The sequence below is a fragment of the Canis aureus genome, chromosome 10 (genome assembly GCF_053574225.1).
Source record: "Canis aureus isolate CA01 chromosome 10, VMU_Caureus_v.1.0, whole genome shotgun sequence".
Classification (NCBI taxonomy): Eukaryota; Metazoa; Chordata; class Mammalia; order Carnivora; family Canidae; genus Canis; species Canis aureus.
Genome location: NC_135620.1, coordinates 72,466,829 through 72,490,717, shown reverse-complemented (window position 1 = coordinate 72,490,717; position 23,889 = coordinate 72,466,829). Strand labels below are relative to the sequence as shown.

Genomic DNA, 23,889 nt, shown 5'->3' with positions numbered 1-23,889 from the left:
ACGGGCAAGCGGGTTGAGTCACATCGCCCCAAAATTCCTGTCCACCGGGCCCCTCAGAATGGGACCTTCTTTGGAAATAGGGTGTTTGCCGCTATGATTGAGGTCAGGTGGTCATGGGTTGGGGTGAACGCTGGCTCGGAGGATGGTGTCGCTGTGAGAAGAGGTGAAGACGCAGGAGGAAGGTCATTTGAGGATGGAGGCAGAGGTTAGGGTGGCTTGGCCCTCGCCAGGGGATGGCTGGGGGTACCAGGCGCCACGGGAAACTGCGGGGGCACGCAAGGATTCTCCCCGAGAGCCTGCGGAGGAGGCAGAGCTCTGCTGACACCTTGGGTGCGGACGTCCAACCTTCAGAACTGGGAGGAAGTAAGCTCCTCTTGTTCTGGATCATCCGGCTTCAGGCAGCGGTTGGGGCGGCTCTGGGAAGTGAGGGCACCGCACGCCCCCCCTTATGCCAGCACGGACGGAGGCCAGGACGCAGCACCGGAGGCCTGAGATGCTGCGGATGCCCCATGGGTTTCTGCCCTTCCCAGTCTTCCTCCTCCAGGACGCAGAGGGATTGCACGCAGATCACCACCGGCTCTCCTGTTAGGAGAGTTCAGACTCGGCCAGGGGCACAGGGCAGGTTGGCCCAGCTCAGCCACGGCACAGACTAAGCTCCAGACCTGACGTCAGGCAGACCTGATGCCACCCCACCCCCGCCCCCGCGCCGGGTCCCTCCACCTCCTGAACCAGGGCAAGTGCAGGGAGCACCCTCACCGCCCCCCACCCACCCACCACCAAGACCCGGTCTCTCCAGCTGCAGGTTGGAGTAAAACGGTGAGAGTCAGAGGCCTGGGGAGGCACAAGAGGTGCCCTGGAGGTTGCAGGTGGAGATGTGCTGGTGGTGATTTCTGGCAAGGCTGTGGCCCACCCAGATCTCTCCTCCACCCGCAGTGCTAATCCCCTGATCCTTTGCCCCAGCTCCTGGGGCCCCCTGGAGCTCCAACAGCCCCCAGATCCTGAACCCAGCAGCTGGGATGAGGGATGAAGCCAGGAGTCAAAAAAAAAATGTCAGAGTCTGCCTTGAGCTACTTCTCTCACTTGCGCCTGATGATTCTTCATTTCTCCAGCCTGACACAACCGCTGCTAGACTCAGTAACAGCCCCGGTGTCAGGTCTTTGTGTTTTAAATAATGTTCCCCTCATGTAACTGATGTTTATGCAGAATCAATCCTTTTAAAAGCTAACAGCCTTCTTATTTGTATAGCCTGAGCTGTCTCCAGGTTCCACTGCAAGGTGACATTTTTTGCTTGTTTTTCTCTTCTCGTCCTTTGTTTCTCTGTCATTCTCCGACTGCTCTCCGTGTCCCTGTGTGTGTTCTCCTCCACTCGCTCAGGCTCTTTTTCTTCACTTTCATTCTCTGTTTTTCTGAGGCGGCCTCCTTCGCCATCCACTCCCCTGCCCCCCCTTCCCCTCTCCCCGGAGCTCCCCCTCCCCGTGTAACTGCATATGCGACACCCTTGTTCTGTTTACCTTGATGTTTTCTCCTTTGTTAATCTCTGTTTCCTACTCCTGTTTCTTTCTAGTCTAGCTCTTCATTTCTGTGTCTTTTCACATACTTTCTCTGCCTCCATATTCCTCTCTTTTAATCTCTATGTGACACTTCTCTGGATGTGTCTCTCTGTGTGTCCATCCACCCACCCATCCATGCATCCATCCATTCATCCATCCATCCCTTTCTAGCAATTTCTCTACATGTTTATCTCTTTACGTGGCCTCATACCTTCTCAGCTCATCTCTCCTGCTGTCTTTATCTCCTCTTTTTACTTCTCACTTCTTCTCCAAGGATATTAATATTTTAATAGCTTTAATGTCTTCTCAATCCTCATCTCTTTCTGTGACTCAAAAGTGGCAAGTTGGGACACCCAGGTGGCTCAGCAGTTGAACACCTGCTTTTGGTCCAGGGTGTGATCCTGGAGTCCCAGGACATTGGGCTCCCTGCAGGGAGCCTGCTTCTCCCTCTGCCTGTGTCTCTGCCTCTCTCTCTCTCTGTCTCTCATGAATAAATAAATAAAATCTTAAAAAAAAAAAAAAGTGGCAAGTCTCCCAAGAGTCTCTATGCCTCAGCCACCTGCCATCCTGACCTCATTCTGTGTCAGGTTGGGAAGTGAGCGATAGTCCAGCAGCTCTCTGGAGTCTTCTCTGTTGTCCCTATACTACAGATCTGACCCTGAAGGACTTGGGAGTTGGGGGTGGGCAGGGGAGTATCCTGTTGGAGAGACTCTTGGTGAAACCAGTGATAGGTGGAGGCTGCATCCATGCCTCCTGGTGTTTTCTCAGTTTCTTCTGGAAAATATTTACTTATCACAAGTTTTTGCCAGGCCTTGTGCTGGGGGCTAGACAGGGATGAGTAACTCTTGAGCCATTTGCTCAAAAGGCTTATAGTCTTTCTGGGAAATCATAGGGCTGATGATTAAGACCAGTGAGCTAATAGATTCAAACAGTGTGCTCAGAAAAGAAATTAATTGTGGTTGGGGGATGTAGACAGGGCTTCATCAAGGAGGTCATAGCAAGCTCTGGGGAGGTGAGGTCTTTGTCATCTGTCACTTCTGCATCCCAAGTACCCGGAATAGTGCCTGCTATGGGAGTAAGCACTCAGTAAGTACGTGCAATATATGGATGGATGGATGGATGGTTGGATGGATGGATGGATGGATGGATGGATGGATGGATGGATGTGAATAGTTTTGAAGTATTCTTAGGATTTTTGTCAAGGAGAGAAGTTAGAGATAAGCATTCCAGACCCAAGAGCATGATTAAGGATTCAGAGAGGTAAAGGTACATACTATACTCAGATCCCTTCCTCAGGGCTGACCTGCCCATCTCCTGGATTGTGCCTCATGGCCTGTAGTGGTGTTCCTCACTGGGTGTTGCCCTCAGCCACAGGGAACTGCCTCACCCAAGGATACCATCATCCAGATGGCAGCCCTTGGCCAGTGACTGGCCAACATGGTGATGCGGGGTGGGGGGGATGGGGGATCTCTTATCTCTAATCAGAACATCCTTAAAAGACCACCCAGCTCTAGGGCTCCCCTAAGGACAAACGGAAGCTTCAGATCTATATGCATTCACTACATTGCAGGTCAGCCTCTGCCTTGTCCAGTCCTGCCTTGCTCACTTCCTACAAGTATATAAGAGGGATCCTTGAAAAACCTACTGTGTGCACCTCTGTTTCAGAGTCTGTTCTCAGAGAACCTAACCTAAGATAGTGTGTTTAGGGAATGAGAAGAGACCTATGGCTAACTAGTAGAGAGGATGAGGACAGGGTAAATGGGGCTGGACAGGTAGGCAGGGACCAAATTATGAAGGACCTCAAGTGCCAGAGAAACTACTTGAGATTTTCTTCTGTAAGTAATGGAGAGCTATTATTGATGGTGTGGTGTCTAATTAGAGCTGGAATTTACAAGGTTCGCTGGCAGTTAGTATGAAAGATAGTACAGAAGGGGACTATTCTGGAGGTAAAAAATAAATAAATAAATAAAATAAGCTAGGACACCAAAACCTAGAACTCCATGCTTATGGAGGGAACAGTGGGAGAAAGATGAAGGATGGTCCAAGGGCATCACCAGTAGTGCTCCCTGGCCTCTTCTTGCAACAAGCATCTCCTTTCTTTCACACTTCTGGATTCCACGAGTCCTAGGTCCATAGGATAACAGGTTCCTCTTCCCACTGTGGTATCCCTTTAATATCTCTTGCAACTGTGGCCATTACAGATGCTCCAGTGCTAGGATATCCTTTTCCAGAAAATAGCATCCAAAAACTCCTGTCTGTATATCTCCTCTAATAAAATTTTGGCAGATCCATGGATTATGGAACCTAGTCCAGTCTTATTCTTGGGAACCTCATTTGGGAGGAAGGATGCATTCGCCTAGAATTCCATGACCTTTCAAACCGCTGTTGCTGCCAGTCTGGATGGTGTGATTTTAATGTAATAGTATGAAAAATAAACTTCTAAGGTTCTAGAGTCAGACAATCCTGTGTCTGTGTCTTGGCTCTGTTGTTTATAGGCTTTGTAATTTGCGGTAAGTCCCCTACCATTTAGAGTTTCAATTTGTATCTTAAGTGGGAATAACAGGAATGGGCCCATTTTGCTGAGTTGCTATGGGGAGATCTGGAATCTGTAGAAAAATATAGTGTGAGCTAAGGTGTCGTATAGTGGAAAGAACTTTCTCCCTTTTGGACTCAGATGGAGCTTGTCACAGGCTTCGGTTCTGCCAAATTACAAGCTGGGTGCACTTCAGCAAGACACTTCACTTTTCTGAGCCACGGTTCACTTATTGGTAAAATGGAAATCTTGGGACTATCTTCCCAAATTATGAAAGTTGATGAAATAAAAAGTGCAGAGTTCCAAGCATATTCCTCTTTATCACAAGTAGACAAATATCAGGTCATATGATGGTAAACCTGTTGGATTTTCTTTTACTGTTTTCTTTTTAAATATGTATTGATATGATTTCCTTGATTACAGGTATCATAAATGACGCTCTTAAATGGAATGAATGCATATTTATTTTTTTTAATCTAATGACACACGTGTCTCTGGGGTTTAACCATCTATTTTGTCTCCAAGGGAAGAAGCGATGCTGTCCACATACTTTGAAACCATCAACGACCTGCTGTCCTCCTTTGGGCCTGTGCGTGACTGCTCTCGGAACAATGGTGGCTGCACACGAAACTTCAAGTGCGTGTCTGACCGCCAGGTAGACTCCTCGGGATGTGTGGTAAGTGCCATTGGCCTGTGAACATGGCGTGGGCCCAGGTGCCAAGGATGCTTGCTCGAGGCACCTCCCTGAGAGGGGGATCTTGTGAAAGAGAATCACAGTACTCATAGTGTCTACCTCTGTGGCCTTTGGCATGCCAGGCTACCTCGGTGTCTTCATCTGCAAACTGGGAGAATTAAGCTTACCTTGTGGAATTGTCGGAAGAAGGAAATGAGATATCAGAACTTTAGTGCCCAATATGCAATAGGTCCTTGAGAGCTCCTGGCCTCAGGAAGGTTACTGTTCATTTGGGGGTGAGGTAGGGCATGTATCATCCCTGTGGACACAGTGGGATCATGTCAATGAGATGTTTCCAGAAGAGAAAGTTTCAGCTGAGACCTTAAAGTTGGTAGAAGTTGGGAAAGTTGGTGTTTAACTGGCTTCAAAAAATGAGTCAGCTTACGTTAGGAAAAGAGTGGGATGGTCAAGGCAAGGGCATGGAGGGGAAATGCCAGACTTGTCTGCCTGGAGCTCTAGTATCTAGCCTGGGATAAGGGCACAGAGGATCTTTGAGGATCTTTGTTGCCTATAGAAGAAACTTTCAAACTGGATGGTTTGTTTTATAGGAATGACCTAGGATGCTTGTTTAAAGTGTAGGTTCTAGGGTCCCCCCTATAGAGGACGTTAGGTCCCAGGATCCTGATTTTGTAATAATTTAATGAGTATTATATGTGTGGGGAGAGAGTGCTCATGGAAGCTCACTTGTTAGACATCGCCCTACAGACTGAATTTATTTGTCTGGCATTCGATGCCTTCGTGATTTGGCCTTTTGCAACCTGTCCATCACTTTGCCTCATTCTACACCAAAGCCAGTAGAGTAAATTAGATGTAGTTCTTTGAACACACTTGCCCATTTAATGCCTCAGAGCCTTTGCTCCTAGCGTCCTTTTGCAGAGTAAATTGCTCTCCCTGCCCCAGCCTGTGTAGCAAACAAGTAGACATCTTTCCAGATTTATCTTCTTTTCCCTCCTCACCTTGCAGTAGTGACCATACTCTTCTAAGGATTATTCCTGTTTTCACGTGCCTACTATATCCCTTATATCCCCTGTGATCATTTGTCTTGAAAAAGAGACCAGCTTTTTTCAACTTTATCCCACCCAGTAAACTGAGGGAGCACCCAGGGGATCTGTTGTTTCAACTTAGCACCTGAACCATCTCAATAAATAAGGAAGAAAGAAAGAAAGGATGGAGGGAGGGAGGAATGGGGCCAGGGATGTGGGTCAGGGCTGCGTCTCTGGGAGAGGCTGCAGGAAATAGAATACGCAGTCAGCTCTTAATGTGCCTGCACCACAGGTAGGGAAATAGACAATGGCAAGGAGACCAATACAGTGAAGAAACTCCTAGAGAATGAGGTAATGTAATAAACTGTATTGTAGACTCAAAGATCAACAGATCTTCAGAGGTAGATGGGCAGTTAGAGATTTTTAAATTAGAATTCTTAGGATTATAAGTGACAGAAACTCAGAACTAGCTTAGGCAAAAAGAAGAAATGTGTTAGATCAAATAGAAATCTAAGCAGTAGGATTAAGGGGATCAAGCAGTGTCATTGATCCCTCTTCTCTTCGCTCTGCTTTCCTCAGCATCATGCCATTCTCTGGACAACTAGAACTTCCCCACTGAAAAGGAGCATCTTTTTCCTAGTTCCTCCAGCTAAAGTCACAGGATTTCATCTATTGGGCCAGCTTGGTCCTCATGCCCGTTGGTGTCACAGTTGCTGTGGTCAGGGTTAAGGGCTGGGCTCATTGGAGACCCAGTCATACCTGGGACTTTGGCCAAGTGGCACCCGCGCTGAAAATGCATGGTAGTGAGAATCTCAAGGAAAAGTAGGGTGCAAGCAACAGAAAGGGAGGGGTTGGAGTTAGTAGCTATCTACTTCAGACTATTGCAACCCAGCCCTCCATTTTGCGTAATAGAAAAGTGAGACGCAGAGGCGTCTGGGGGGCTCAGTGGTTGAGTGTCTGCCTTGGCTCAGGTCATGATCCTGGAATCCTGGGATCGAGTCCCGCATCAGGCTCCCCACAGGCCTGCTTCTCCCTCTGCCTGTGTCTCTGCCTCTCTCTCTCTCTCTCTGTGTGTGTTTCTCATGAATAAATAAAATCTTATAAAAAAATACAAGAAAGACAAAGGGTCACCTGGGTGGCTCAGTGGTTGAGCATCTGCCTTTGGCTCAGGGCATGATCCTGGGGTCCTGGGATGGAGTCCCACATCGGGCTCCCTGCAAGGAGCCTGCTTCTCCCTCTGCCTGTGTCTCTGCCTCTCTCTGTGTGTCTCTCATGAATGAATAAATAAAATCTTAAAAAAAAGGAAGGAAGGAAGGAAGGAAGGAAGGAAGGAAGGAAGGAAGGAAGGTGAGGCCCAGTAAGAGAGAGAAGGATTGGCCTGTGTCGTAAAGCTAGGCAGTGGACACACACCTCAAAATTTGATGTCCCAAATCAGCAGTGTTATCTCCAACATAGGAAGCTGATATTTCTGAAAGGCATACATTGTCTGCCTCTATTCCCTTTATCCATCAGTTCTGTTTCCTGAATTAATTAAACTCCCTTTCCTTGAAGATAGATGTCCCAGAAGAATGAAACCTCAGAACGCAGAGATGTGTGCGCACATGTGTGTGTCTAGGCGGGATGTGTCTCTTTTTCCCTCTTCAGTGCAAAGTGGCGAGAGAGAGAGAGAGAGAGAGAGAGAGAGAGAGAGAATATTCATTCCTTGGAGGTTTAGAGAAAATTCAGCCTCCTGATGCAGTTTCAGAGACCATCCCTCTCTAAAGATCTAATGTTAAAACTGCAACTTCAGGACTCAATGGAGGTAAGCTCTTCCCTGCACCATCAGAGTGGGTGGGCAGACACCCACTTTTACTCCGAACTTTAAAACCTCTCTTATTTCACTGTAGATGCTTTGTCCTACCTGCAGAGAGAAACTTTTTCTTGCAGCCCCTCTCCTAAGAAACCCCATCTGGCAGTTTCTTAGGTAATAATAAAAAGGTAATAATAGCTTTTCTTTTTAGAGCACTTTAGAGTTCTCAAGGCATGTCTGCATCCAATAACTCATGGTCACAACAAGCCTGGGCAGCAGCGCCCCCAGCAGGGCCCCCACCCCGTGGGAAGCAGTGGCTTCCCAAGGCACCACCACACGGTTGTCAGGCAGAGGTCCAGGGACACGTTTTCAATATTATTCTTCTTGCCCGAACCATGCTGGTTTGCTTCCCTGTGATGCAGAAAGGAGATGGTGGCAGAGAAAGAAGGCTGGGCTGAGTGAACTGAGCTTACGTTCTGGCCTGGTCATTGGTGAGCTTTGGAATCTACGTTGACCTTGTTAGTCTACATTTCTTGATCTCTCAGAAGGGGGCAGTAGCTCTTGAACTCATAGGTTTTCTGAAAAAAAAAAAAATCAAAGAAAATAAATGGAAATGATTAGGGATTTACAAAGTGCCATTTCTGTGCAAGATGACGAGACCACGATTGCAGATGTTTTAGTGCAGTGGTTGTGAAATTTGGGGCCACGGAAAATCAGGAGCACAGCCTATTTAATTTTCTGTAGCGTTTCTGTACGTGAATTTCATTTCTGTGCTAGTCCATCCGTTGGTGGTAGAAACTTCGAGTTCAACTTAGGAGTTCTGCTTCCCACCTCTTCCTGAATGTCTGAGTTCAAACGGGGCTGTTGTATGTCTATGCATGGGGGCTAAAGGGGATATTGGGTACTGGACCACTGCCCATCACGCCTAATGCCTGTGTTATCTGGCCCTTGTCCATCACTCTCTTTCCTTTCTCGTATTGTGCCAGGACCCCTCTGTCCCCATGTGATTTATGGGCGCGTGGTTTATCCTGGCATCTGGTTCCTGGCTCCCTCCATCCCCCTCCCCAAGGTCATTTGTGGCCGTTGGCTCTATCAGATGGCCTTTCTGTGCCTCTGAGGATATCCACTCTTCTACTTCACATGGAGGGCATGAGGGTCTGAGGGGAGCTAGCTGAAGACCTCTTGACTTAGGTAGGCCTTGAAGGCACTTGTAGTTGGCTGCTGTCATGCCAAGGAAGAGCACTCGACCATACTTGCCATCCACCAGATACTATCTGGCAAGGGAGGCAGAGACACTCTTTGCTTTCCAGTCCCTCAAACTCACCGGATTTTCTATAGCCTCTCATTCTCCCCAACCACCCCAAGGACAGGGCTGGCACAAATGGAGCACAGGATCTCTTTGGAAGACATACTCTAGCATTTGAAAGACTATCTTGTTTGATTTCCAACATTCCTCTCTTTCCGAGCTCAAATAATCCTTAGTTCTTCCCTGGGACAAGGGTTGAAAGGTGGAGAAGCCAATTGTCTAACACATCACCAATTCCCCATTACCATTATTATTATCATTATATTTCACCTTCCATCTAGACCTCAATTTCTGAATCTCCAAATTAAAGAAGAAGAAAAAAAAGTTACTCATTTGGCTTGGTTTTCTGGTTCTTCTGTGGTAATCTTGGGATATTTTGGTCTTTAGGTATAAAGTTGCCCAAATTGGAGAGGGTCACTTAGTGTGTGGTAGTCAGAGTAATAGCTCCTGCGGCCCTAATGCCTGAAGCCTGTGAATATTTTACTTTGTACAACAAAGGTGGAGATTAAATTTGCATATGGAAGTAAGGTTGCTAATAAGCCAATTTTTAAAAGTGGAGATTGCCCTGGATTATCAGGGTGAGCCCAGTGTAATCCCAGTGTCCTTTAATGTGGAAGAGGGGGAGGCAGCAGAGGAATTTGGAGTGACACAACATTGCTGCCTTTCCAAATGGGGAGAGGGGTGGGTTACAAACTCAGGAAAGTCTCTAACAGTTGGAAAAGGCAAGGAAATGGATTCGCCCCCTCCAGCCTCCAGCAAGCAACGCAGCCCTGCCAATACCTTGGTTTTAGCCAAGTAAGAACTTTGCTGGACTTCTAACCTATGGAACCATGAGGTAATAATAAATGTGTGCTGTTTTCAGCCACCAAGCTCGTGGTCATCTGTTTCAGCAGTGATGGGACATTAGTGCAGGGTGAACAATAACACGAGGAGGGAGGGGGATCCAGGAGATACCATGTAAAGAATTACCTCGTTATTTAGGTAAGTTCAATTATTTCCAGGGAGACCCTCACCTCTTGACCAGGGATGGAGGAAGTAACAGTGAACAAAGCATCAGAAAGGGGAGGGAGCCTGGTGTTCCCCATTCAATGTGCTAAAGAGTAAAGAATTGTCATCTATTAGAAATGGTATAAATCTGACAAACATAAGGATGTCAGCAAGGCACAGTTGGAAGAGTAAGCTGTGCTTCCATTTATTCTGTGTGGCAGTATAAACACTGCGAAATTTTAATCAAGATAGAGGACAAAACCAAAGAAAACCAGAGGTACTTCATCATAATACTGTGTGGAGGACACTCTCACCATCTCTGTGTAGCTGCTGCCCCCTGAAGCCTTCCGCTCATGCTGTTCCTCCGTTACCCTGGTTTTCCCAGCGTGGGAAGCAGCCCTTTGATGGAGTCAACCCTCAGACAACGCGGTGATCAAAATCTGTTCTCGGCCCCTTTTGAAATAGGAAGTCACAGCTTATCTTCGTTTTTCCAATGTTTTCGCTCACATTCTGTGGGTCCGGGCTATGGGAAGGGTTCGTTGAGCTGGGTGGTCTGCCTCTGATCCATGACAGGTGGGCCGTCTGGAGCTGGAAGATTTCTTTCAAGAGGGTCCCTTCACGTATGCAGACAGGGTTGGACCTCAACTCAGCTGGGGCGGTCAACCGGAGTGCGTCCCGTGGCCTCTCCAGGCTAGGTTTGCAAAGGGAGCAGCCCGAGATTGAGTGTTCCAAGAAGCTGCAAGGCTTCTCCGCACCCAACCTTGGAAGTCCCAGAACATCATCACCCCCCCCCCCCATTCTGCTTCTCAGGTGTGTCATTAAGGTCAGTGTGGATTCAGGGAGAGGAAACTGGACTTTACCTGTAGACGAGAAGAAGAGCAGAGAGTTCAGGGCTGTCTTTATGCTACCTTTGACCTACAGCATGGACCCCCAGGCCAGGGCTCTCGGAGCAGGAAGGCAGCCTCGAGATCTAACCAGGCCAGTACCTCTCCTGTGATACAGAAGGGAAAGCAAAAGCCTAGAAAGATGTACAAGCTGCTCAAGTTCATGTAGGTAAGCGGTGACGGAATCAAGATGTGATCCCAAGACGCCTACCTCCCAGTTGCACCTGCCTGGGTAATGGGCCCTGTAGTATCAGCTTGGCCACTGCCACAGTCCAGAGATTTATTTAGCAACAGTTCTGCATCCTGCATGGTGAATGGAACAGGAGACAGCAGGAGAGGGCCCCACCGTGGTTCCAAGGGTAACTCTGAGGACCGCAGGGGCTTCGAACAAACCATTTCATCTCTGCCCGAGAATATCTCAGGAGGTGGACACGAGTACGAGAGAAGGGAGCTGGGGTAGGAGCGAGGGACACCCACCCATGCCCCTGCCGGTTCGTGAATGCCCACGACACTCCATGCTTGTAAGTCGCCCCCGAGATGGGCTTTGCTGTAGCCACTTTATCAAAGACAGAGGCTGGTAAATTAAGAATGACGGTGCCGACGGGACTCGGAGGGCTGAGCTTGTGTTAAACAGCGTGACTGGCCCGGCCCTCCTGTGAGCTAGGTTGTGTGCTTATCTCCACGTGACACGAGGGGCAAAGGGAACTGCCTGGTAGGACGGGAGGGTCTGCAGAGCAGCACCGGGAAGGGGGCGGGAGGGGGGTGAGCGCGCAGGCCGGGCCTTCAGAGAAAGTTAGGGCAGCCGAGGGGGCCGCCGGGCTTGGCGTGCTTGCTACCCGCATCCTGCAGAGTCTGGGGTCTTCTAGGACACGTGTCTCGGGTCAGCCGCCAGCCCTGCTTTTGGGTTCCAGACCAACCCCACTCCACCCCAGCCCTAGAGATCCCCCAGCCACATTCTCCTCCCTCCCTGTGCTTTTTCCATTTTGACCTAAAACACCATCTGGCCTCCCAGATATTGGGAAGGACCGCAGGACCCCTGATTGCCGTGAGATGCCGAATGGCAACAACAAAAAATGCTTCATTTTTAAAAGTCAAGATGCATAAAGAGAGGAACGACCATTTATTATAGGCCGGGAACCTCTTGGGCACCACTCAGGAGGAGGCGAGAAGTAGAATCTGGTTCGTAGGGGGAGAGAGAGGCTGCTTCTCTCCCATGTCTCATCGTCCCCCCGCCCCTTAATGACTCAATCGGGATGTGATTAAAAGAAACGGAACTTAAGGGTGAGGAAGGCACGGAGTGCCTCAGTGCCTCAGCTGAGTGCGAAACAGCGTTGGAGCGCAGCCCAGGGACTGCTGACTGGGGTCCTGGGGGCCCCGGGGCCTGGCATTCCGCCCTCCGGGTTGGGGGAGCAGGGCCGAGCCACAGTGGGGTCTGGCCCCTAGGAAGGGGTTTTTCTTCCCCAGATATGGACTCTTTGAGGTTTACTCCATCCCAGCAGACCATTGACAGGGAGTGTGATAGATAAGGTACGACCAGGATAGCTTTTCCCAGACTCTAAAATAGGAGGAATGATGCCTGACACCTTTTTTTTTTTTCTTAAAAACATCCACAAATATGCAAAGTCAGGGGGCAACACATCTTTATGGAAACTCTTTCAGAGACTCTTGGGCTGGGAAATAGTCTTCTTCAGGGGTAGAGTATCTCCTCTATCGTGACCTCATCAGAGCACCCTCTGATCAAACAGGTCCGTAGATGGAACATTCTCTAGATGCACCTTCATCAGCGATACTGGTCCTGATAGTATTATTGAGAGCATGAATCGGTTGATGCCACTGATAAACGAATTAGTGCGAGCAATAATATCAGCAATAGTGTTACTAATAGAGGTACAAGTAGAGAGGTCTTGAGAGCTGATTTCATGCCAGGCCCTGTGATAAATGCTGGAAACGCATCATTGCATTGGATCCTCAGAGCAGCCTGATGGGGTGAGCACTATTGGTACTCCTATTTTGTCTGTGGGGAAACAGATTTTGAAAGCATGAGAAACTTGCCCAGAGTCCAACCAGCTGGATAAAGGCAGAGCAGAAATTCGAGTCCAGGTATATCTAACTCCAAAGCCCATTCTCTTAACTCATCAGATGGCAACATCCAGAAGCTGCAGATCTGTTCCCCAAAGCAAGCGTCCCCAATGTCAGGGGGCAGAAAGGGAGGGGCCGCTGCTCTCTCCCCCATCCTCCTTCCGTGTCTCAGACTTCTTCTTTCTCTGCATCCAAGAGATCTACAGGAAGACAAAAGGAGAGTGAGTATCGGCCAAGGGGGTGGGGTCGTCAGAAAAGGAGGTTGGAACTGTGCCTGCTGACTCAGAGCCTGCACAGAAGGACCAAACTTTAGGGAATGAAAAAGAAGGGAGTCGCCCCTCAGTGGGGAGCTGTGCATTTGCGTCTTCCCTCTGTGAGCTCAGAATATACCCCTCCTCCCTTCTGAGGGGGTGGCAGTGGGCCTCGGGTTTTCCAAGATTATAATGTGTGGCTTTCTCATAAAGCCTCTGCACCTTTTTATGATATCAAATATTTTATTCTTCCCGTGACATTTGAAGCCTTCTCTGTTTTTTTTCCCCCCTCATTTTATTTCTTTGGGACCCAGATTTGCTGGGTCTGATGGTATTTCTGGTAAGCTGGTTTTATTGTGTGGAAGTCATTAGCCGTTAAAGTCAGGGAGCAGCCCTTGCCCTTCCAAAGTGATGGGTTTTACCCTTTGATTCCTGGAAGAATGGTGCATGGGGCGGGGGGGGAGCCCCAAAAGAGGGGTGAGGGGGCAGGGAATGGGAGCTGCTGGCTCTGCCACCTGTTGGCTACAGGAGTGGAATAAATCACTTCAGGGAAGGCGGGTGGCCATCTGCGTGTAGACTGCACGCTGCCACCAGAGAGGGAGCGTCAGCCCGGCCTGGGGAGGCGCCAATGAAATGCCAAGCTGCGTCTCCGTTCCCGAAATCTGTGACCTCATGATATACGTTCTCAGGGGGCAGCTTTCTAACAGTGGAAGGACCCGAGGGTGGGGAAGGGCAGCATGAGCTGGGGGATGAGGCTTAATTCACAGTTGGGTGGGAAAGCAAATATAGAGGGGGGCAAAAAAGTCTCCATCCCTTCGCTTCCCTTTTGTAAGCATCTCTGGAGTGATCGTTGACATTTCAATTGCTTGTTTCATGCACCTGCCTCAGAAAGCTCTTTGCCTTCCAGACGGTGCCGTGGTGAGACAAGGTGTTCACTCCCACCATCACCTCTACCTCCAAGGGGTCAGTGTGGTGCTTAAGAGCACGGTTTCTGGCATCAGAGAAACCTGGGCCCGAAATCTGCTCTGTCACTCATGAGCTGTGTGACCCAGGGACACATTAAACCTCTGAGTCCCGGGTTCCTGGTGAGTAAAATGAGGCTGATAATTACCCGGCAGAGCAGCCCTGGGCGCTAGCTGAGATAATGCATTCACAAGGGGCCGGCGCCTGGCCCTAAGTAGACACAGAGCGTGGCTGCTGCTCCTATTATCTGGCATTTCATGTGGGGATGATGGGGATGGTGAGAGCTGAGATGGCCTGGGTGCTCGCTGCGTCCCGAAGCCTCTGCCGTGGGTCTCATTATTACCCCTTTCTTAGAGACAGGAGAATTGAGACGGAGTGAGCCTGGGCACCTCACTCGGGGTCACACAGCTTCAGAGTTCTAGAGCAGGAAGTTCAAGCGGAGCACCCTGAGGCCAGGGCCCTCGCCCTTAGTCAGGGCAGAGCCTTCATAAGCATCACTGGCCCTGGTTGCCTAGGATGTCTCGGAGGGGGCTATTGTAGTGCTTACGTCGGCCGATTGGTGGGCATCTTGAGTGTTTTCAATCCTAATCTATTATAAACAGTGTTGCTCTGAGCATCTTTGGGGAGAAGGCTCTTTTGTGTTCTTTAGAATAGACGCCCCGCAGTCTTTAAGGACGGTTTTCAAATTCCATGATTTAGGGGAAGGTGTAGGATGGATTAAAACAAAGAGGAGCAGCTCAGCCTCTGGTTTCCTGGACCACGCCTGGGTTAGGGGTCCTGCTTTGCTCTCAGGATGCACTTCAGGCAGGTCAAAGGCAGGCGAGGGTGTTGGCCGGAAGCGTCCCCCTGAGGAGGCAAGTGATCAAATAAAAACGGTGTTTTGGGGAGTAGAGCCCAGTGATGTATGCATGATGCACGTGGGAGAGAGCGCAAATGCAGAGGACCGGGCAGGCGGAAGGAAGCGGGGTGGCTGGACCGTTGTGTCCTTGAGGACACGAGCAGATCGGGGACCGTGGCCGCAGCGTTGCGGGTGGCTGTGCCCAGCACCTGTGAAGAGGCGCTCCCAGGCCCTTGGGACGCTGGAAGCTAGACGCCCTTTGTCTTTGCTCTGAAACAAAAACCTGGAGTGACTGTGTTTGTCTAAATTGTGGTAATAGGATTGTCACATTTATAAGGTATTTTCCCCATAGAGTCTTTCAGTCTTCTTTTTTGTTTTTCTTTTTTGTTTGTTTCAAGTAGCTCATGCTCTTTGGAAAATCAGACCAGTGTATATACGGTTGAAATTTATAAAGAAAAAACACAAACCACTGTCCGCTTTCTCTTCCGCTTGGGTTTCTCGTGCTCTTTCTCTTCCTATACATTTCCCCCCATGCATATGCAAATCTAAACAAGAATTTATAGCCAGAAGTTTAAAAATAGGAGCATAAAAAGCATACAGTCGTTGTGTTTCTATGCGGTAACTTGGTGTGTCAGAGCTGCTTGTCTTTCTGCAAACTTTTCCCTTTTATTCAAGACAACTGGCTTCTTAACTTGAGCTGAACTGTATGCAAATCTCCTTCCTTGTGTCAAGGATAAAGATGAACAAATTGAGGCCAAAAAGCTCAGGAAGTATGCTTGGCTTCACCCGTGTCCTAACCTCCAGGCTAGGTTTCTGTCTTCCACACCGTATCATAGCCTTCTTTTATTTTTATCACAGGACTGGGGGTACATGGACAAGAAACGATGTCATTAGCATTAGCATTATTAATCTGGAAAGTTAGCCTTTTCCCCGTTTCGTCCAGCTTCTCCTGGAGCCCTGCCTCCTATATCTTCACCACCAGCCCAGGTATTCTTGGAGGTTGTGGAAGCCATCGGGGGATGGCAAAGAGTTAGCTTGGAGCACAGGCCACCAGCCTCAATCTTGAAACCGTTGCGCTTGGGGTAGCTGGTAAGCAGTGGGGAGGTTCATAAACCCCTCACTGGCCTTTCTTCTCACCGCGAAGGTAGCACCTGAACAGCATTATGTACAGTCCTGGGGCAGCAGCTGGTTCGTCAGAACTCTTCCCTTGCAAAGGGCGGACGTGGCTGTGAAACAGAGGTGGGTTCGCCTCCCGTCCCTGACGCCGGGCAGCTGTGGGACTGAGGGTCAGCTGAGTGTGTCTGAGTCTCTGTTGCACTGTCCAGAAACTGGGAATGATCCCTCCCTGCACCTTAGGATGTTGACCAAGCCCAGTGGGAATAGGCAGGCATGAGCCGGACCCAGTTCTGTAACCTCTCGCTCCAGGGCCAGTTCCTGTCAGGTAGGGGGAAGCTTGGTGAGCTAGGAAACAAGATCCACTGTGTGCTTTGCTATTTGACACCACCTGGCAGTTCTCCAGCTTCTCAGGAGACAGGGATTCTGTGTCCTACGATCCAACTGAACTGGGATCCCACATGTTAGAGGGTCAGTTCTACAAGACGGCCCATCCCAACGCCAGAGGCCAGGCACATGCCCAGCCTGTCTCCTGTACTTCTGATTGAGCACGTATGGGTTGGAGGTCTCTGCGACCCCCCCCTTGGACTTGATTAATTTGCTAGAGTGGCTCCCAGAGCTGAGAGAAACACTGACTTCCGCTCACCAGTTCATTGTAAAAGATACTATAAAGGATACAGATGAACAACCAGGTGAAAGGGTATGTTGCACAAGGTTTAGGGGAAGAAGCATGGAGCTTCCTTGGTATTCCCACACCTCAATGCGTTCCCCAACTGGGAAGCTCTCTGAGCCCTCTCCTTTCTGGGTTTTTATGGAGGCTTTATTTACATGGACATAATTGATTAAATCAGTGTCCATCGGCAGCTCATGCAACCTCCAGCCCCCGTCCTCTTACTGGACCCTGAAGATTCCAACCCTCTAACCACATGGTTGTTCCCCTGGCAACCAGCACCCCATGCTTAGGTTCTTTCCAAAGGCAACCTCATTTACATAAACCCAGGTGTGATTGAAAGGAGTCCCTTACAAATATCAAGACACCTTATTTGCTCTTATCACTTAAGGAAATTCCAAGGGCTTTAGGAACTCTGTCTAGAAGTGAGGATGAAGATTAAAATATCTGTATTTCTTATTAGAAGTCACAACATCACCCAACGGATCTTTTTCTGGTTTTCGTTGATCTTTAAGGATTTTTCTCATCATCAATGCGAGAAAAAGTGATTTCAGAAGCCCACTGCCGTGGGGATGATACGGACCTAGGTAATAAAATGACCCTATTTTTCATCCTGGCTCTGCTTATTGTGTATTCTTAGTTAAGCCCCTTAGGCTTTGTAAAACTTTCAAGAGTTGAACTTGATTTTCTCTGGGGCTCCTTCCCTCCCTGCGACAGTCCACAAGTCAACGCTATACTTGGGTCTCTGGAGGGAAGACCCTGATCAGCCTACCTGGCACCCGATGGGGCTTGTGCTCCTCCCACTCCTGTTGCCCCTGCAGAGCTAAGGAACCCTTAGGGAGAAGACGGAGTTCTCCATACGGTGGGATTTCAGGCGGAAGCGTCGTAACCAACCTCCATAATTGTGTTGTTGCCTTGTTTCGATAATGAGGCATCTCAACTGAAAACCTACTTTTCTTCCTCTACGTTTCTTTTTCCAATGATGAAGTTATTGTACACACACCTAAGAATGTTCAGAACGCAGAGAAGGAAGGAGAAAGGGCAGTATCACCCATAGTCGTGCCGTCTGCGGTCACCACCATTTACGTTTTGGTATTTCCTCTTAGTAGCTCTTCTACGTGATATATATTTACCACTTTCATCGTGGAATATCAACTACATGTAGAAAAATGTATAAAAACATCACATGCAGGTTCATGAGTAGTAAGTATGCGATACCTATGTGATCGTCACCCAGGTCAAGAATTAGAATATTGCCTGCATTCCCGAAGCCCTTTCTGAACACACCCACCGTGACTCCGTTGTCCATTTTCCTGTTTTCTCTCCTTGCAGAAGTAGCCACAACCCTGACTTTTATGATAACCGTGCCCCTTATCTTTTCTATGTATAGTCTCCCCATGTCTATGTACATAGAACAACTATATTTTATTTTTGCTTTGCAGTGGCGGATTCTCTGGCATTCAGCACTAGGTAAAACCCATCTTCTCTTTTGGTCGAAGCAGAAGTTGGTTATCAGCTGGTCCATAGTTTCAAATCTTAGCTGCACTCAGAATGTAGCACCTGAGTCCCTAGTGTGGTCAGACCCTCCGCTAGGCTCCAGAGTCCCAGGAGTGAAGTGTGTCGTGGCTGACAAAGACATCCGTCTATTTCCCCAGCCAGGAATTGATACTTCAGATCCTACCACCCAGAATACATGTGGATGCCTTTTTCCAGCACATACACAGGGTAAACTCTCCTTTCCGAATGATTCCCTCTGGTGTAGACTCGGGCCTGGGCTGGGCTGCTTCTTCCTGTCCTTTGAGTTTTTGGCACCCACACGAGCGTGATTTTTTTTTTCCCCAGCTGGTCCAAACCTTGCAGGCTTTTTCTAAGGCATGTTTTTAGATGTTACATCCTGAGTTCATCCTGGGTGAGAGGAAAACCTTTTAGGCAAGAGGTGGGGGTAGAGAGAGAAAGGGAACTGATGTCTCTTGAGCTGCGTTTCAGTGTAACGTTGGATCTTGGAATCCACATAGCACACCAGCCAAATGGTATCGCCATCCCCATTCTGCAAGTGTAGCAGCCAGCCCAGGATGGGGAGTGGTGTGCCCAATGCCACTCACATTGGGATTGGCAGCCTTTGGGTCAGAACCAAAATCCCAAGAGCTACCAAGAGCTCCTTGATGGAAGGGTTGAGGGCACTGGTCTGGGGTCAGGCTGCCTGCAGCACAGATTCCGCTGCTCTAGTAGATGACGCTGGGTGATGATGTAGTAACGTTGTCCTATGCACAGCAGCCCCTCAGTGTGCGCTCGCCTGGAGACTTAGCTGGGTGGTGTGCCCTAGCCCGGGTCTGGCTGATTTTTAGTCCTTAGAACATAGCAGCTAGGGGACAGGCAGGCTGCTGTTGAGGACTTGGAAAGAAAGACTGGAAGCACGGTGCCCGGGGGCCGGATGGCTAGTGGTCTTGAGTTTCCTCTCACCCACCTCCAGTTCCCAAAACACTGGACTCAGGAAACCTCAAGGTCCAGCATCTCTGGCATCCCTCTCCATTTAGGGGTGGATTTTTTTTTTCTTCTTTCTCTTAAATTGCTCTCCGCAACAAAAAAATAAAGTAAAATATGCAAACCACCCAAAATTACACTCAACATACGCTGAATAAATATATACCCACAGAAGCATATGTTCGATGGCTGCTGCTCCATGCTTTTTGAAGCCAACTAGCTTATAAAATCATTTCTCACACAGAGTCCGGGTGATCGATGAGAAGGTGTGGCGTGAGGACACAGCCGCAAGCTGCAAAATAGAGTTTTTAGTTGCAAAGGCTGGGGGAGGGAATGAGCCAGCGAAACCTAGCCGGCGTGGAAAGACCAGGTCTTCAGCCTGTCCTGAGAAAAGCCTGGCTCCGGGCCCTGAATCACCAGTTCACTACTCGGCACGGTAGTGGGGGAGAAGCAGCTCTTTGGGGTCAGGGTCCGTGGGTTCCATCCTGGCTCGGCCACTTCACTATGTTAATACTAAGATAGGTGGCCTTAAACCCTTTTGTATCTTAGTGTCTCGGTGTCAAAAATATGGGTAAAATAATAGTACCTACGTTACGTGGTTGTTGGGTGAGGAGGTTATAGCCAAAGGGTTGGGGAGACAGACTCTGGCACCGGCTTTCCTGGGTACGCCATTCCCCCAATGTGTGACCTTGGGCAAGTTAATGAACCTTACTGTGCCTCAGATGCCCCGTCGGGGACGTGAGTGTGATAATAGCATCCACTGCCGAGGGTTGCTCTGAGGAGGGGCCGGGTCAGGTGCGTTCAGCACTGAGAATGGGACCCGGTTCCACAGTAAGCGCTCACATACCCTCAGAAAGCCTTTTTGTTTGTTTGTTTGTTTTGTTTTGTCTTGGGGGGGGTGATGCATAGTCTTTTTTTTATTATTATCATTTACTTATTTTTAATATATATGTATTTTTTATTGGAGTTCGATTAGCCGACATATAGCAACACCCAGTGCTCATCCCGTCGCGTGCCCCGCCCCCAGTGCCCAGAAAGCCATTTTTGCCTCTGCTGTGTGCACAGGGGCGTGCAGCGTGCGTGCTTGCCAACCTTCTCGTGGCTCCGTGCCGCTCACGGAGAGAACGAGACGTGAGGCTGCCTAAGCCTCAAATGTCAGCATCTATAAGGTTCACCTGAAGCAAGTGCTCTCCCCTCGACAACCTCGGTTTCCCACCTGTGAGTGGCGAAAAGACTAGCGCACGCTTTCCTGAGGAGGCAGGAAGAGGGACCGTGTGCCCGGCGTCGGGGGAGTGCGGGACCCACGTCCACTTCCCTCCAGGCACCATCGCACCACAAAGGGACCGACCCGGGAAGGCGGCCGAGCCCTGTCCCCGCAGCACAAGGCTCCAGGAGGCCCAGCGTGGCAATGAGGCCTGAGCTGCCCCTCGGCCCCGCCGGCCCCACGGAGGCGCGCTGTGTGACCTTGGTGCGGCCCCTCTGCGCCCTGGGAGCTGCTTCTGGAAGAAGATTGCAGAGCATGACCTGACATATGTGCTTGCCCCGTGGCCTTGGGACGAGTCACTAAAGCCGTCGTGCCTCAGTTTCCTCCTCTAAAAAATGAGAACACTAGTACCTACACCACCAGGCTGTTGTTAACATTATGAGTTAATGTTCTTTTTTTTTCTTTTTCTTTTTTTTTTTTTTAAAGATTTTATTTATTTATTCATGATAGTCACACAGAGAGAGAGAGAGGCAGAGACACAGGCAGAGGGAGAAGCAGGCTCCATGCACCGGGAGCCCGATGTGGGATTCGATCCCGGGTCTCCAGGATCACGCCCTGGGCCAAAGGCAGGCACCAAACCGCTGCGCCACCCAGGGATCCCTTTTTTTCCTTTTCTTGAGATTGATTTATTTATTTGAGAGAGAGAGAGAAAATGTGAGCAAGGGGGAGGGGCAGAGGGGGAGGGGAGAGACACCGGGCTCCCTCCCAGGCCCCTGAGGCCACGACCTGGGCCGAAATCAAGGGTCGGATGCTTAACCGACTGAGCCACCCAGGGGCCCCAACGTTACAAGCTGATATTCCAAACACACTGAGACTAACTAGTGCCTGGCACGTGTAGCGCTGGTAAGTGTCTGCTGTTCGTATTATTATTTTTTAAATGAGTTTTTTTTTTAAGATTTTATTTACTTATTTATGAGACACACAGAGAGAGAGAGAGAGAGGCAGAGACATAGGCAGAGGGAGAAGCAGGCTCCATGCAGGGAGCCTGACGTGGGACTCGATCCAGGGTATCCAGGGTCACGCCCTGGGCTGAAGGCGGCGCTAAACCGCTGGGCCACCTGGGCCGCCCAGCTGTTCGTATTATTAATGAACCAAACAGAGGCTCTTTATTATAATCACCAGACAGTTCTTGAACAGACATTCGGCAGGACTCCTGGAGGATTTTCTGGGGAAGTCTTCTCTCCTTTACCTCAGCTCTCTGTGCTTATTTGTACCATATTAAACAACAACAACAACTCCAAGGACTATAAGAATATCACTACTTATTTCATCTTTTTTGAAGGCCGGCCTAAGGCTTTGTAAACTCGAAGGCCCGAAGGACAGCAGGCTTCGAATAGGGCGTTTGCCGAACGGAACCCCTACTCTGTGCGGTGTCCTGGGGAGCTCCAGAGAGAGGTGGAGGGCCTTAGGACTCCAGCCAGGCAGGGAGGACCAGCCACGGGAGGGGGCTGCCCGGGTGGGCTGCGACCCAGGTCCTCAAGCCACTCCCACAAGCACGGCCCTGCTCCAGGGCTCCCCAGCTCAGGGGCCACCCGGTACCCAGGTCTACCACCTGCACCTCTTGGAATTCCCGCGAGCCTCGTGCAGGGAACCGCAGGATGTGTCCGAGCTGCAAGGCCCTTGGAAACCAGTTGCCGCCTCTCTCATCCTGCTGAGGCAGGAGAAAGCCAGAGAATTGCCCAGAGCAGAGGCCGGCATCTGCATCCCCTGTGCACCAGTGCCCCTCTAGTGGGAGAGGCGGGCGGCCGTCACCTCCGAGAGCTAGCCATGGTCCACACGCGTGCCCGCGAGCCCAGCCACGCCTTTCAAGGCTGCTGTGGTTCTTGAGCAGATTACTGTTCCGGAGCAGAGCCGACTTGAACGGGACTCACCGCCCTCTGGGGTCACCCGCTGCCTCCAGCATCAGACCTCCAGGCCTTCTGCTCCTTTGCGGCCCCGTGGGGAGCCCGTGGTGCTAGAGCTCGGCTTCAGAGCCGGTGCCCTGTGCTCGCATCCCGCCTCTGCCTCGGGAAGCTGAGCCAGCTCGGGAAAGCATGTCTTGCCCCCAGCCTGGCCCCCCTTCTGTGACATCCGTCCCCTAATAGCAGGCTCGCAGGGGCGTGGGCCTCGAGCAAGGGAGAGCCAGGAGAGCGCCCAGGGTGGTTTCTGGTCACGGGCGGCACCCCGAGCAGTGACTTGTGTCTCCAGGGAGCGTGTCCAGCCCTGGACGGACGGCAGGCGCGGCGGGCCCATGGGTGTCTCCCGGGAACTCAGAACCTTCCAACAGGTTGCTGCATTCCAAAAATATCTACCGGGAATCAAATATTAAAGTGATGATTATCACAGTGACACCTCGTGTGACAGTCGAGGTCTTGTCGCGTACCCGGCTCCGTGCTAGGGGTACCCGATGTCCAACTCTCACCCCCGTGGTGGTGCTGCTGGGGGGGTGGGCTTGGCCTCAGTTTACACCAAGGGACTTAAGCCTCAGGGTGTCCGTGCAGGGATGGCCGGCATTACTGGGGAGCCAGAGGCAAAGCCAGGTGGGATCTAGCCCGGGCCGGCCTGATGCCAGAGGCCATGCCAGTTCCCCCGAGCTGGGCGCCGGGACCCAGTGGGGAAGAGGGAGCTGGGTGTCTTACACTGTGTGTCCCGGGGACACAGACTGTGAACTGGAAGCCGTCTGCCTGCCAGAGCAATGTCTGTGCCGGAACAATGCTCAACATAGGAGAGAAGGGCAGACTCCCGGGCATCCGAAGGAAGTGGGAACTTGCACACGAGGGCTCCGTGGCCCCCGTGGGGCTCCCAGCAAGGACCTACTAGCAGGTCCATTTTACCATTTTAAAATGGAGAAACAAAAATCAGAAAGGTATGGTCACCGACCCAAATCACATAGTCAGGAAGAAGCAGCGTCTGGATTATTAAACCTCTTTTTATTATTATTATTATTATTATTATTATTAATTATTATTATTTGGTCTCTCCAGCTTCCATCTGCTTCTGGAGTTGGGAGGGGATCTGCAGAGGGGAGATTGATTGAGCTCTAGCTTATAGGCTACACAGAATTCTTTAGGAACAGGAGGGGAGGCCTGGCTGGGGGCAGAGCATGGACAAAGGTACTGAGGTTGGACCTGGCAGGTGCAGTTGGGTGTTTGCCTATGTGGCTCCCACATCCAGGTGGGGGGACACATGGAGCAGGGTCGTGGTTCGGCCAGTGCACCTGGGAGCCCCCTGGAAGCCTCTCCCCGCTGAGGGCCAAGGCGCCCCTCCCCAGGGTGCCTGCAGCCACAATCCTACAGTACCTGCTATCGATCCCTGTAATCCTTTTCTGCATGCCCACCCCCTTCCCCCGTGTCAGCATCAAACTGAGCGACGGCTGAATTGGCATGAGTTGATTAAAACTCCTCGTAATTATGGGCCCTCGCCCAGCCTGGTCGTCCAGATCAATGTCTGCGGTAATAGGCGGGCTCGCTGGCCCTGTTGACAGAT

The 23,889-nt window shown here is 50.2% G+C and overlaps 1 protein-coding gene across 6 annotated transcripts in view; it reads left to right on the top strand.

Annotated features, from left to right (window-relative positions):
* Positions 1 to 23,889, top strand: part of ASTN2 (astrotactin 2) — an 850,745-nt gene that overhangs the window by 494,971 nt on the left and 331,885 nt on the right. For all 6 annotated transcript variants that reach the window (XM_077913090.1, XM_077913089.1, XM_077913088.1 and 3 more), the window contains one exon: positions 4,609 to 4,759. In XM_077913090.1, the coding sequence (XP_077769216.1) occupies positions 4,609 to 4,759 (151 nt within the window). The remainder of the gene's footprint in view (positions 1 to 4,608; positions 4,760 to 23,889) is intronic.